At 37.6% G+C, this 13,836-nt stretch overlaps 1 protein-coding gene across 1 annotated transcript; it reads left to right on the top strand.

Moving 5' to 3' along the window:
- Positions 1–1,140: 1,140 nt before the first annotated feature.
- On the top strand, positions 1,141–4,944 carry LOC132149696 (homeobox protein unc-4 homolog). The gene is made up of 3 exons (XM_059559100.1): positions 1,141–1,834; positions 2,342–2,517; positions 3,697–4,944. Exons 1-3 carry the CDS (start codon positions 1,576–1,578, stop codon positions 4,708–4,710), a joined length of 1,449 nt encoding a protein of 482 aa, XP_059415083.1. The 5' UTR covers positions 1,141–1,575; the 3' UTR covers positions 4,711–4,944.
- Positions 4,945–13,836: the final 8,892 nt, after the last annotated feature.

Here is a 13,836-nt window from a genome sequence, read left to right as displayed (position 1 = left end):
ACGTTTTTAAAGGGTTCATTAAAATTTACACATTGAAATGCAGTGGGGTGCTATTTGGGCTCGAGGTCAAGAGACGAACGGATTATATAGTTCCTCATAATAATATTAATTAAACAATTTGCATGCTAATAAGGTAACAATTATCAGGGCCTCTGTTGAAAGATTCGGGTTATTACAACACGCCAATCCGAGTGCCAAGGGTCAGGGAGTGAGCGGGGAGCCAAATTTCAACTCAGATTAACATTATGACAACTCCAGACGCTGGCCAAATAAAGTCGAATTAATTCTGTGTAATGAGAGAGGGAGACAGGACGTCCTCTTAAAGTGGTGGGATTGATTATCATTCTGCATTCCAAAAATTTAACACATAGCTATAATTATGTAAAATGCATAAATGATAATGTTAGAATAAAGTGTCATAGTGTGATATATATATATATATATATATATATATATATATATATATATATATATATATATATATATATATATATATAGTAGGCTAATAGGAGAGCGGCTTACATTAATAAACGGATATTGTTTCAGAGGTGTAGCAAATGTTGTAAGTTAAAGCAACCATGATATACAAAATACATAACCTATACAATATACACAAATATACATACACAATGACCACAAATAAACCGCGCACAATTTGCACATCAGCTGTTTAAATGACATTAATTACACCGGAGTGCTATGGCTGGGGAAATATATCTAATTTTCTGTTAAATGTCGAGGGCCTTCTAATTAGCTTTTCATGTAATTAAAAGTTCATTTATTCCTCCAGCGGTATAAAGCGAGTAGGCTCACATCATTCGCACCCTCCTGATTTTTAAAGCACTTTGTTAGACTCGTGACGCTTCTGCTTGTAGTTCAGAATTAAATCTGACAGCTCTGTTTGACGAATATCTTCGGCTTGACTCTTGACAAGTTGCCCAAGAATCGTCAAATAAATAAACAGATTATATTCTAGTGGGTTGGTCAACTGGTCGACAGTGCGCTAGGAGTCTTACCTGTTCACATGGCAACATTTCGGTACGGGTGTGTGTTTATTTCCCCCCGTTTCCTTTTTTTAATGTTTGTGTATTTGTGTGTGTCTGTAAAAGATTTAAAATGAATATAGGGACATTGTGTCAAACGGTGATGAATCCGCCGCTCTGTGTGTGGCTGCAGTCCGAGGTGAGATTTCAGTGTCTATTTAGCGTTTAACTGGGTATCAAATCTGATCGCTCTCCCTCTAAGGCCCCCTGTGTAGTCGTGATGTAGTTCTTATCAAAGCCCTCCTGTCTTGTTGTGACAGCTCTGATATTGTTTATTGAGGTGGATGTCAGGTTTAATTAGCAATCGATATGGAAAGCGTTTTCAGACCACGTCTCTGACGTCAGCGCCGATTAACGCTTCTCATTGGTCTCAAATTCCCAGAGCCGAAGCTAATTATTGGAAGCTCCGTGTTGATAAAGAACAGCTCATCCTACTCCCCACATCATGTCCCCTCCTCGCTGGCCACTCTCGCTGCATGTTGTTTAAATTCACATCACCAACCACCAGACGTCGTTTCCTTTTGCCTGGGAGATGATGGACAGCAGGATACTGGATCCACCTCATGCCCAGTTCGGAGGCTCGCTCGGTGGGATGGTGAGCTTCCCGTACCATCTAAGCCACCATCATGTGTACGAATTAGCCGGTCATCAACTTCAATCTACGGCCGCGGTTCCTTTCTCAATAGACGGATTACTAAACGGCTCCTGCGCGGCTTCCGTGGTGAATTCTAACCCTCTCTTGTCGTCTGGCTGCGGAATGAATGGAGATAACCAACAGTACAAACTGACAGGTAAGCAGACACACACTTGTCCTAAACTGGCATAAGGTTCTTGGACTGAAGAAGAAGAAAAAGCATGTTTTCATGTTGTCATGTTGTAGCATAAAACATATATAGCCTATATATAGACTATATTATTATTTTTTCTTTTCATAAAGCTTTGCGGAATAGCCCGGGGAAACAAAAGAAAAGGATTCTCTCATATGTGTTCAAGCTAGTTTACTGGAATAAAATTAGGTTGACTTCTATAAGGAAGAGAGTATAATATCCTACAAAATAATGGACCGCACGTTGGCTGCATGCTTCCATCCCTTCGTATTATATTCTTGTTATTGTTACTTCAGCAAGAAAACAAAACTGATGGCTTTCGTTTTCTCTGTATGCTTTCATGGGCTACACATTAACAGTAAACGATCATGCAGACAAATAAACACTACGAAGAACATCATTGGGCCCAATGTTTTGGTAGACAGAATTGTGCAAATTACAAGTGATGCTGATTTATTGTTTTTCACGTAGATTCGGGGGATCCAGACAAGGATAGCCCGGGTTGTAAAAGAAGACGAACTCGTACCAATTTCACTGGCTGGCAGCTGGAAGAATTAGAGAAGGCTTTTAATGAAAGTCACTATCCCGATGTGTTCATGAGGGAAGCACTTGCTCTGAGATTGGATTTGATAGAATCGAGAGTGCAGGTAAATACACTACATTTATTTTTCACGTGTTGTGGTGTGACGTTATGAACAGATTGAATCAAAAATTATTCTGGCGTAAACACAACATGGTTTTATGAATAACCGTGTCCTATTGTTTCCCCCCTTGTGCTTTGTTCTGTTGTTGACTTTCATAATGTTATTTGTATAAAACATGGGATGTGCTAATTTTGAAAATGCCTTCTTTTAAAATAATCTTCATTAAGGTTTAAGAAGCGTTATTTTTTATTTAAATTATTAAAAAAGACAAGTATTTTTACAATAAATGTTTTTGACATCTTTTTTGTAGCTTTGTACTGTATTTGTCACTATTTTACTAATTACTATTCAGTAGGCCCCACTGTTAGTAGAAAAAAAATATTAAGAGATCACTCTGCAGAAAAATAGAATAAAAGCATAAATAGAATTAACATATTTACTAATATTTTTGATTATCTTTTAAATAGGCTACAGTCGGGTTAAATGTTTTGTGAAATCGAGGGAAAATATACACATACATAATTGTGCACGATCCTTATTGAATATTAGCCTGTTAAATAATGACATTTAATCGGTTCATTACTCTGTTCGAGACAGCACATTTCGATGTGAAAAGTATGTCTGTCAGGTGTGAGTTCATTATCATCATGGTATTTTTTTTTAATCTGAAATAAATAAAATAATAGAATCAAACATTTGAGCTATAAATCAAAACTCACTGCATTAAATTGTATGTAGCGTAATGTAATTCATCTGTTTTAGGATGCGGCCTACTTCTACAGCATTCAAGATGATAGCTATGATTGCGTTTTATTTTAATTATATTATAACAATACCACATTTATAATACATATTTAGAAAAATTACAGCATTCTAAATACTGGCAACTCATAATTAAGCAAAATGTGTTTTTAATATTTGTATTTTAGAGTTCTAAAAACAACAGCAGAAATATAAACATAGGCCTACTGTAAATACAATATAATGTATTGTATATTATAATATAGACCTACTCATATAATGTGTAGGCATATGCCATAATCTGTATACGTGAATAAATAGCTATATGCTAACGTAAATATAATTCTATATTTTTTGTAGCCTATATGTTTCTGAAGACTTGGCATTATTTTAATGACATGAAAATTAATTTATTTAAATCATTTTTTTTTTCGTGTTTAGGTATGGTTTCAAAACCGAAGAGCGAAATGGAGAAAAAAGGAAAACACAAAGAAGGGGCCGGGGCGACCTGCACACAACTCCCATCCGACGACCTGCAGTGGCGAGCCAATGGACCCTGGTGAGATTGCGCGCAGAGAACTAGAGAGGCTGGAGAAAAAGAGAAGGAAACAAGAAAGACGGCTTTTAAAGTCCCAGAACAAACTCCTTCCCGGGGACTTATTTCACACCCCTGGATCTGACAGTGACAGTGGCTTGTCACAAATAACGGACAATGAACAAAGCCTCCATTGCGACATGGGCCGAAACCAAACGGAACCAAGCTGTGACCAAACACCACAGAAACTCCAGAACCAAAGAACCGCGGACCAAGACGCGAGCGGATCCGAGCTGGACTCGTCCGACAACGGTCATCAGTCAAACCTGTGCTCCAACAGTAGGTCTTCCACTCTTCAAAAACTCAATCCCTTCAGTGTGGAAAGCCTTCTGTCGGACTCCAGGCCGAGGCGCAAGCCGCAAATGGACTTCCCAGTACCGGCTCCACGGCCTTTGATAGGGAAAGGACATTTTTTACTGTACCCTATTACACAACCTCTCGGTTTCATTGTTCCACAGACTGCTTTGAAGAACACAGCACCAGGCCCTGATGCTGAAAATGGACAGCAAGGGCCAGCTGCTGAAAGTACCTTTGCTGGAATCCTAGGACACAGGAACGCCAAGGAGAACAACAGTGTAAAGAACAGCGACGCGCGAGCGATCAAAGGCCAGGTCAGTCCGTCAGGCAACGTAACGTGTTCACCACAGAGCACTTCACCACAGACTTCCATTAATGGTCACTCGGCGGGCAGCTGTAACGAAAGATGCCCACAAGAGATAGAGTTAGACCCCGTCGATCCAAAGTCTCCACAGTCGGAGAAAAAGGAGCAGTCGTTACCTGACTATCCACCTCAAAATTCAGAATCAGCGACAAGCAACAAGGACACCGACAAAGACTCAGTTGACGTCGATATGGAATAAATGAAATCGCAGTAGAAACTGAGGAGCGTGTCGATATCGCACGACCGCAGATTAAGCGAAGAGGGGGAAAAAACGTATCGTTTTCATTGACATATTTATATTCTGATTAGGGGAAATATCTGTGTGAACAATTTGTGTATGTTTGTGGTGGGCTATCAAATGTTTATTGAACATAGCAGCAGCTCCCTGTACCTATAAGAAAGTGTAAAAAAAAAAAATCAAAACAAGACAAAACCTCAAACGTTGTACAAAGCATTAAGATATTTATATATGTAAGTTTTTTTTTTCATAAATAAATCGATTGTATACAACAAACTTAAGCGTGCATGGCCCTAAATAGAGCTTATGTTGTGGTCTATATAGCCTAGCTCCTTCTCCCAAAACCCTCTGTTGTATTTTGTGTATTGCTTTAACAAATTTATTCATCTATAAGCTACACTGAAATGAGGTTACGAGCCGGAGGCGAAAAGACCCGTTCGACTCCTGCAGAGTTTTGATATGAAAGTAATTATTTTCCCGGTGGCTACTGCAGGGATTCAGTTTATTTTAGCCCAAAGGGTTATAATACATTACCGATTTCTAGTGATATGAAATCACATAAACTTCCAAGAATAATAGAATTAGCATGAAAGGCTGGGGTGTCAAATTGAAATACGAAAATAATAGCCCCGGCAGCTGGGAGTGTGTTTGTGCATATTGGATAGGAGATGGGAATTCGTGGGGCGGAATTTTCATGAGCTTTTCACTTTGTCAGGGCCCTTGTAGCTGGCTATATTAAGATAGATGTTCGATGATATCCCTCATTGTTCTGTCGCTTATATTGATGTTCCTGTGTTATCAGCCTATTGATCATGCGTCGGCTGTAATAGGACGGGCGAAGCAAACGTGCCTATTTACAATAGCAGAACACATTTGTTCTAATAGGGTTGGCGGTCCCATGGGACCCTGTGGGGGCTCCCAGACATCTGCGCCTTGACAATATTAGCACTGTTGACCAGATCTAAAGGCGAGGTAAGAAAAGAAGGCAATAAAATCATAGAATCGTTTTCCTGATAAATATAGGAGCGGTAAATACCAATAATGAATTAGCATTTTCATTTTCCAAGGTGTTTAATTTGCTCATACAGGCGCGTTTATTGTCTTCTTAGACATCCTCTGGTCGTCTCACTTCCACCGGGTCTTGATTTGCAAATAAATTGAAAATAATCAGTGGGGCCGGCGCAAGTGAATTTCCGAGCAGTTTCTCTTTCATAATATTTACATAATTTTCACCAGAGACAGACTTAAGACTTAGCATATGGCGTCCAGGTCAAATACACTGCACAAAAGATGTCAGGACAATCAATAAGAACATATTTTGCACACAATGCAGAGACATAGCGTAAAGACGCCCCAGAGTTGGTATAAAAACAATAATTATTTATCCCTAATATGTATTCTTCTATGTTGAAAGATTAGGTCTTTTTGAAGCCATCATTCCGCTATCTCCAAGTCAACCGATTAATATATCTTTATTTCAGTCAGTCAATTGCCTTTTGTAGGCTATATAAAAAAAGCAAATGTTTGGTGAATGTTAGTTGTCTCGAGTTGTCCTTCAATTTGCCGCTGTTTATTTTTCTCCATACCAGGGCGCGTTCATGTTTAATTCATTTGCAATCTGAATAGGAGTATCGCTGGCTTCACACTGGTGGCCTTAAGGTGAAATTAGCGATTTGCTTAAGTAGTTAAGCTTTTGCCTGAAAGCAGCACGCTGTATGATTCAAGACAAACTATCAATCGATATGGCCCAGGCAGCCTCCAGGAGATGTGTCCTCCATGAATCATACTTTATGAATTCAATTTCTACCCGGAGAAATTTTCAATTTGAACGCTGGATCATTATGGGAGAGTGTAAATTGTTTTTGCTCTATTATGCATCGGACGCCATCATTTTTCTTTCTAATTACGGAGGTGTCAGGTCGGGCTGTCATGCAGGCGCTGATTTTCAATTTAACTGATCATCATGCATTCATTTTCCCATTTGATAAATCTGCTATCTCGACGCCGCGCCATGCCTGGAATGTTAAGAGAGAGAGAGAACAGCAAAGTAATGGGGGTGTGTGTGCAGCAATAAGTGCAGATCAGGCAGCTAATTTAGCACCTCCTGATATTCCATCTCCATTTCTCATTTTCAACTCTCCGAGGAGAGAAAAGCAGCCCAAAGGCAGAAAGCTGGTATTCAACAACATCAGGGGGAAAACGACTCGGAAAACGCTTGTTTTCCTCAACACATTTTCCAAATTAGGATATCAAGCTTAATTAATGCTAATTGAGTTCCTCAATACGTGTTATTTTTATTTAATAGAATCAAATTCGCGCAATTAATTATGAAGGTGATTTCAAGAGCCTCATTTGCAACACCCAGTCTTAACCCCTCCTGGAGTGCTTTGTAGATTATTTTCTTTTATCTTTGTATATTTCGCTAAATTCAGGACAGGTGCAAGGCCAACGGGCCAACCGAATAGTGATTCTTTTCCAGTTCTCTATTAGACTACTGCTTAAACATGGCTGAGAAATCAGTGAGCCATTCTGGCTTAACATATAAATCTTCATGGATTTAAATGTGGCTTTCACTAGTTAAAGCTAACTATAACTATTTTTGCTTTTAATTTCCATAATCATAGCCACAGAATCATAGTCCCCCACCCCTATTGGCAATGCAATTTTATATTCACAGTTACCTGGCAGTTCGTGTCTCATGACGAAAAATAATTTATTTTATTGAACAGACCAGAAAGTCGTCCGAATTGCATTTTCGGATTATAAAACCAGTTATGTTTTTTTTTATATCGACATCTCCAATAGAGAGTGAATTAGAGGAAGTCAATCGTAAGGTGTTATTTTAAATCGATTAGGGACCAAAGGGCAATATTTCTGATTGCAAAAAAGACAAAAAATCTATAGGAAGCCGAACAAATCTGAAAAAGAATGGTAAATTGCATGAATAACTCTCTCCACTTATTAAATTACATTCACGCAAATAAAACCCAAAACACAAAGTGATAAAATATATATTTCTTTAAGACGACTAATATCAAGCCTCTACCTTACTTGAGTTAATCAATTTAGGGATCGTGAATAAACAATGCGCATGTCAGCTGTATCCCCCATCCCGCGTTTGCGTGGCAGAGATAAGAGCGTTGAAGTCCGCCGGTGAATTAATAGGCATACGCTGTAAAGTAATCCTAAAATGCATGGCAGAGTAGCTGCAGGATAGGAGCCAAATGTCAAGTACCATTTTAAGTGATTGTGAGAAAGATCTAAGTGGCACTGCTTTTCTTTGGCTACCAATAGTAGGCTTTCTGTCCCTGCAATCACTTCAATATTGCTTCTTATTGAAATAAGACTAAACTTTGATTCCATCACCTCTTATAATATGAGGGATTATCGATTTTTGTCTCGAGCTTGAAACAGAAATACACACAAGTTTTCACACAGACATCTAATTTACAAAGAAACCATTAATTGGGAAGTTTCAGCGAGTTAATTAAATAATTCCCTTTGAGGGCAATTAAAAGAGTGAAACAGCATTAAGAGCAACTCATAATGCACTTTGTGTTTAGAATGGGCAATTTTAGTATTTAGTTCAGCAATGCAATTAACAAAATATTAAAAGTGTTGGTTTATTTCAACATATAGTATGTTTTAACATTAAATTTCTATCATTTAATTAGATTCCATAATTTTATTTGTAACATGCTGGCTTAACTTGAACATTTACTTCTTGTTTATATAAAAATACACCACTTTTTAAGAGGTGTACTGTTGGTAAAACTAATCAACCAAATACAACATGTTTCATTAAAAATAAAACCACTAAATTATGGATCTCTTTGTCACAACAGTATCAATTTTATTAGCATTTTTATTTTTTATTTTTTATACGTATTCTTGACCCAGTGTAAGTCAATATGATAAACATGACCCACATGTTAACACTAACTCCCCTGGTCATTGGAGTTATTAAAAATCTAACAGCCTGTGACTGCTGCTTTGCTCTTCTTTTCTAATTATCACCTTGTGAGATGTGTTTCATTACCTATATTTCATCTGATAAACCACTGAATTCTGGCCAAAGGACAATTTGTTGGTCCATGACAACGATCTACTAGAGATTTTAGGAGTATGTGGAACCAGCATATCTTTCTGGATCTTAATGACCATAGGCTCCAGCGTTTTAAATGTTAGTATTAAAAACTGCACTTTAGGAATAGGTTACTAGAATTGTATTTGTTTGAATAAATTACATTGTGAAAATATTTTAGTCAAGCATGAATCATTATAAAAACAAAAATGAACAGACACAAGGTGAAATATCTGTGTCAGTTATTTTTTTTATGTTTATGTTTTATTATGATGTACAACTATAACTCATAGTGCATGGTTAAAAAAATAAAAATAGGTGCAGATCTTGGCAAGAGTATGCGCTTCACTGTCAGCTGACACTGGCAGTTCATTCTCACTTGAAAGCTTATTCATAATCAATTAGAAGTGAAAATGGAGATGGGTGGGAAGGTTGGCACCTGTATGTTCCTCACCTGCGCTGATGTGCCACAGTGATGGCTAAAGCTCTGGCTGGTGATGTAGAAGGCGCTGTGCAAACAGGCGTTTCACTCCCCTGTCTTCCCAGGGACTCCAGACCATAGAGGTTAATGAAGCGTGAAGTGTGAAAACTTCCTGAGATGGGATGAGTTAAATAGTGTTTCCAGATGTTAAGGCAGCACTGTCCAAATCTATTTGTAAGTGTCGACCCTTTACGGGTCACAAATAACTCTAGTTATGTGAGAGATAAATAAGCTCCCCTCTGACCATTTACCAAACTACCAAAACTAGTGGCTCTTTTATCCAGCTGTTGCTTTAAAAATATAGAGGGTAGGGAGCAGGATCAAAAATGGATTCTGTGAAGCTAATGTAACCCATCACAGCTCACTAGAAGGTGTAAATGCGTTGATGTTCTCAGTAAAGAACTTGTTAACATAAAATGACTTCACATAACGGCGAAGTGACAGTTTGAAGGGCCGTTGTAAAAATTTGCAACCGGTGCTGAATTTCAGAATAAAGACGTCTGTTCCTGGAGGCTTTTAGTACATGCAGAGTACAGACATTTTGAATTCAGCATTAACTATGCTTTTCATTATAGTATTATTTTCTCACTGGATCACTAATAGCTTTTTTATTCCCCTTTTCTAAACAACCATCAGACTAACTTAGCTGTGGAAGGTCAAACTTTGTTATGGGGATTTATAAGGTAACTTTTGTCATTGATTTGGGTCAAGCCCAACATAGCGGGGCATGAAAGGAATTGCCAAAGGGTGTAGTTAACCCTGGGATAATTGGTAATTATTTTATACCTTAAACTGCATTAACCTTCCCCATTTCATACTGAGAGGACACAGTTAGTCTAATTCATAAAAGACCCGCTCAACCTTTGGTGGAATACACAGCATCATAAAGAGACATCTCACAGGGAGAGAATCCCCTTGAAAAAAAAAAATAAAATGATTCCTTTCAGGTGAACTTTGAGACAGTGTGTCAAAGCTATTTCTCAATCCATTATTAAACTACTCTAGAGAGGCTCTAAGAGGAGCTGTTTCTTCATGATGCAAACAAAAGGCACAACAAATTCCATAGTGCCATGTGCCCAGTTTACACATAAAGTGCTGTTGTAAGCTTTGCTCAATAGGCTACAATGAAAAATGAAGAATGTGGTTTCTGCGCCACTAGCTGCACCCAACGGAATCGCAAATACAATGTTTATTGCAAACTTACAGAAGTTTGATAACTTTTATGCTTTGCAATTTCAGAGACTCAACAACTGACTAAAATAATAGAAGATCATTTATTCTAGAATGGCACTTTGCCATTGCGAAGTGCATCCAGAGGGGAAAATGGCGCCATCTTGTTTCTTACGTAAACTTCACAAATTTTACTCTTATTTTTAACCGATTTGCAGTCTGGAGAAATCGACGCTAATTGTCAAAAGTCAAGAGTCTTAGATTTTGGGCAGTAGGAGTTTATGTATTTATTTATTTATTTTTATCTAGCCTGTTTTATTATTATTAGCCTACTATTTTATTTGATTTTTTCTTCGAACTATGATTCAATCCAGTCGAATCAAGAAAACGCAAATTTCTGTGTAAGCTTGTTGTGTACAGAATGATATGAGTGTCTGGTAGTGTGTGACCCTCAGTCCTTTAGTATATGATGCCCAGTTTTATTAGTAACCATTTACGAAGTCGGTAAATGTATTATGCCGGTAATGTATTATATATATATATATATATATTTTTTTTTTTTACAGGAATAAAAACAAAGCAGTAAGGGATAGAATTACACTGTTCGATGTATTATACTGTTGTTTAACAACAAGCCAGTTGTTTATCCTAAAAAAAAAATAGGCTACATCGGTTGCATACTCAAAGCCTGTTTTCATTGGTGAAAAATTCAATATGGCGTCTACCTTGACTAAGGTCTGTTAATATTGCTGTGCTCATCTACTTGCTATTGTTTTATACAGTTATAGACCATATATATATCATTTATGTATATCGCAATAAGTAGGCAAAGTAACAATTCTGCAGGTAGGCTACAAGTGCAAGTTTATATTACATTTATGCATTTAGCAGACTTAGTGCATTCAAGCTATACATTTATTTTTACCAGTATGTGTGTTCCTTGGGAATTGAACCCACAAACTTTTGCACTGCTAACGCAATGCTCTACCACTGAGCCACAGGTAACATACATTTATTTATTTATTTATTTTCTTTCTTCTAACACTGCTTTGTCAATTTATGTCTACATTAATCTCATTTGCTATTATATCAAAAGGGGTTTAAATGTCAAAGCCAGTCACCATTTCCCAGCTACATCATTAAACCAGAATTGCGAAAGCTGTTAACGCAGCTTGCCCAGTAACTCAGACTTTACATGCGCATTACCGAATGTTTAATCCTCTGCACTCCCTGGTTGTATAGACATTCACTATCCCATTAGGGCTCAGAAAGGCTCAAGGACAGGCCCCAAAAACTTGATCTCACTCAGGGACCACTTTTTTATTTAACAGTGAGAAGAAAAAGGTTCTAACTGGGTCTGAAATGTCTCTTTTAGATGTGTCTAGTGCTACAGCCCTGATGCTGGCCCAATCAATCACATTAGAGCAGTGGAAGTGGGGAGATGTGACAGTGCAGAAACACTTCAATACAGACGGTCCGTCTGTCTGTCCGAGAGATCACCTCACAGTCATAGAAAAACACACTCAAACGTCTTGAGTGAGTGTGATTAGTTATAAAGGATCGTATTGTTCAATGGCTGGAAGAAAATTAGAGACGATAGTGGACGCGAATCAATACTGTTTACCTCTCTAAAGTGTGACCATATCTATCAGTAGCTCCGGGTTGGCTGTAGATTGCTTTTATCCAACACTGTATTGGCGACCAGGGGAGAACCTGAGGAATGGAAGTTTTAGGACATAACACTAATTTTGGTGCGATTGATAAGCTGCTCAGCCATTCAAAATAAATGATTAAGGCAGGCAAGAATTAATTAAAGCACCACCATTATCTTTTAAGATGTGATAGCAATAGGGCATTTATTTTTCCACCAACAAATCATGATTCCCTCCAAATCCAAATTCAATTAGATGTACTATATGTAAAGTAAATGTCAGGAAAATTTTGAATTCTCATTTGGGATAAAATTTACAGGCGTTACTGTAACTTGTATTTCAACATCATTATATAAGAATGGAAATTGGACATTGGACAATAGTGCGAAGCCAGATTCATTGTAGATATACTGAGTCAGTAATTAACTTCGCCAAACAATTGTGCTTCCAAAGTAGCTTATCAAAACCTAGTTCATTTATTTGGAATAAAATACATGAGCATGAGCGAGGAGTGTGCACGGATAAACACATGGAAGGAATTTCCAAATATTTAGGCTATTAGGAAGGCTTTTTTTTGTCTCATTCTGTCATTCACCAGACTAATTCCCTGCATTTGCCAAATTGGAGCTGCTCTTGTGCACGGCATGTGTTAATATCTGTTGCCAGTGATCAAGAACAAAGAGAATTTTCTTAAATAGAGTAATCACCTTTATTTATAAATGACAAAATGTAAGGGCCAGAGAACATTGAAAACAGTTGTTTTATGATCAGTTCATTTATGGATGGGATTTTATCAGCTTGAACTATAAAAATAGCTATTAAACAGACCTGTAGAACAGTGTCCATTCATTGCCGGTGTACTTAAAATCACATTATACCGACTTGTGCACAGAAAAACAACTAAACAAACCGATGACTTTTTCCTCCTTTCACACAATACAAGATTAACATTTAATTTATCCCATTACAATGCAATTGCTTTGAGATAATGATCCAGTCGTCCTGCTGGGATCATTTGAAGACTTGAATACAAAGGTGAATTACTGGTGTAACCGGTTTAAAACAAAGGAAAAGACATGATAGAGGATAGTGACAGAACACTACATAGATTAGCCTGCAAACCCATCCCAAAAGTGAAGGGGAGACATAGAAAACAACACAATTAAATTATGACACCTGACACTTAGACCCTACCTCTGTGTAAAATCCTAATAGACTGGCTGTGGAGAGTGAGATGCTGTCAGACGATTAATGTGTGATCACACGCATTAGCACCGCTCATATTCAAAAATCCTCCCATGGCTTCAAATGAGGACATTGACACAGACTATCTCAAATATTTTTCACAAGTTTTAAATAACTATGCTACTGATGGCAAGTGCCACAAATGGTGTGAGTGATGATACACAGATGTTTACTACACCTAATGCCTGGAGATGATCTATAAAGTGTGTCTAATACCATGTAGATATGAGCAAATTTAGATTGCTCTTGCACAAAATAAGCAGGCACAGAAAACCGGTTTTGGTGGCATGCTATGGTTTAACAATGCAATCTACTTTGTGGCTAAAATCAATGCTGACACAACTATTTTACTTGTTAATGCAATGTATTTTGAAGTGAAATATGAAGAAAAATTGTGCAAGGTAAGCCAGACTGAATATGAGTTTGCAAAAACACTGCCTAAATATTACACAGCT

Source organism: Carassius carassius, chromosome 1, assembly GCF_963082965.1.
Source record: "Carassius carassius chromosome 1, fCarCar2.1, whole genome shotgun sequence".
NCBI classification, from domain to species: Eukaryota; Metazoa; Chordata; class Actinopteri; order Cypriniformes; family Cyprinidae; genus Carassius; species Carassius carassius.
The sequence above is the reverse complement of the archived record's forward strand: the minus strand, read 5'-3'. Positions and strand labels throughout refer to the sequence as shown.

Bases quoted from the DNA above. Each gene is read 5' to 3' on its own strand.
- LOC132149696 (XM_059559100.1), top strand. From the start codon at position 1,576: ATGATGGACAGCAGGATACTGGATCCACCTCATGCCCAGTTCGGAGGC. The intron at 1,835-2,341 runs GTAAGCAGACAC...TTTTTCACGTAG, and splicing joins CCAACAGTACAAACTGACAG to ATTCGGGGGATCCAGACAAG. The intron at 2,518-3,696 runs GTAAATACACTA...TTTCGTGTTTAG, and splicing joins TGATAGAATCGAGAGTGCAG to GTATGGTTTCAAAACCGAAG.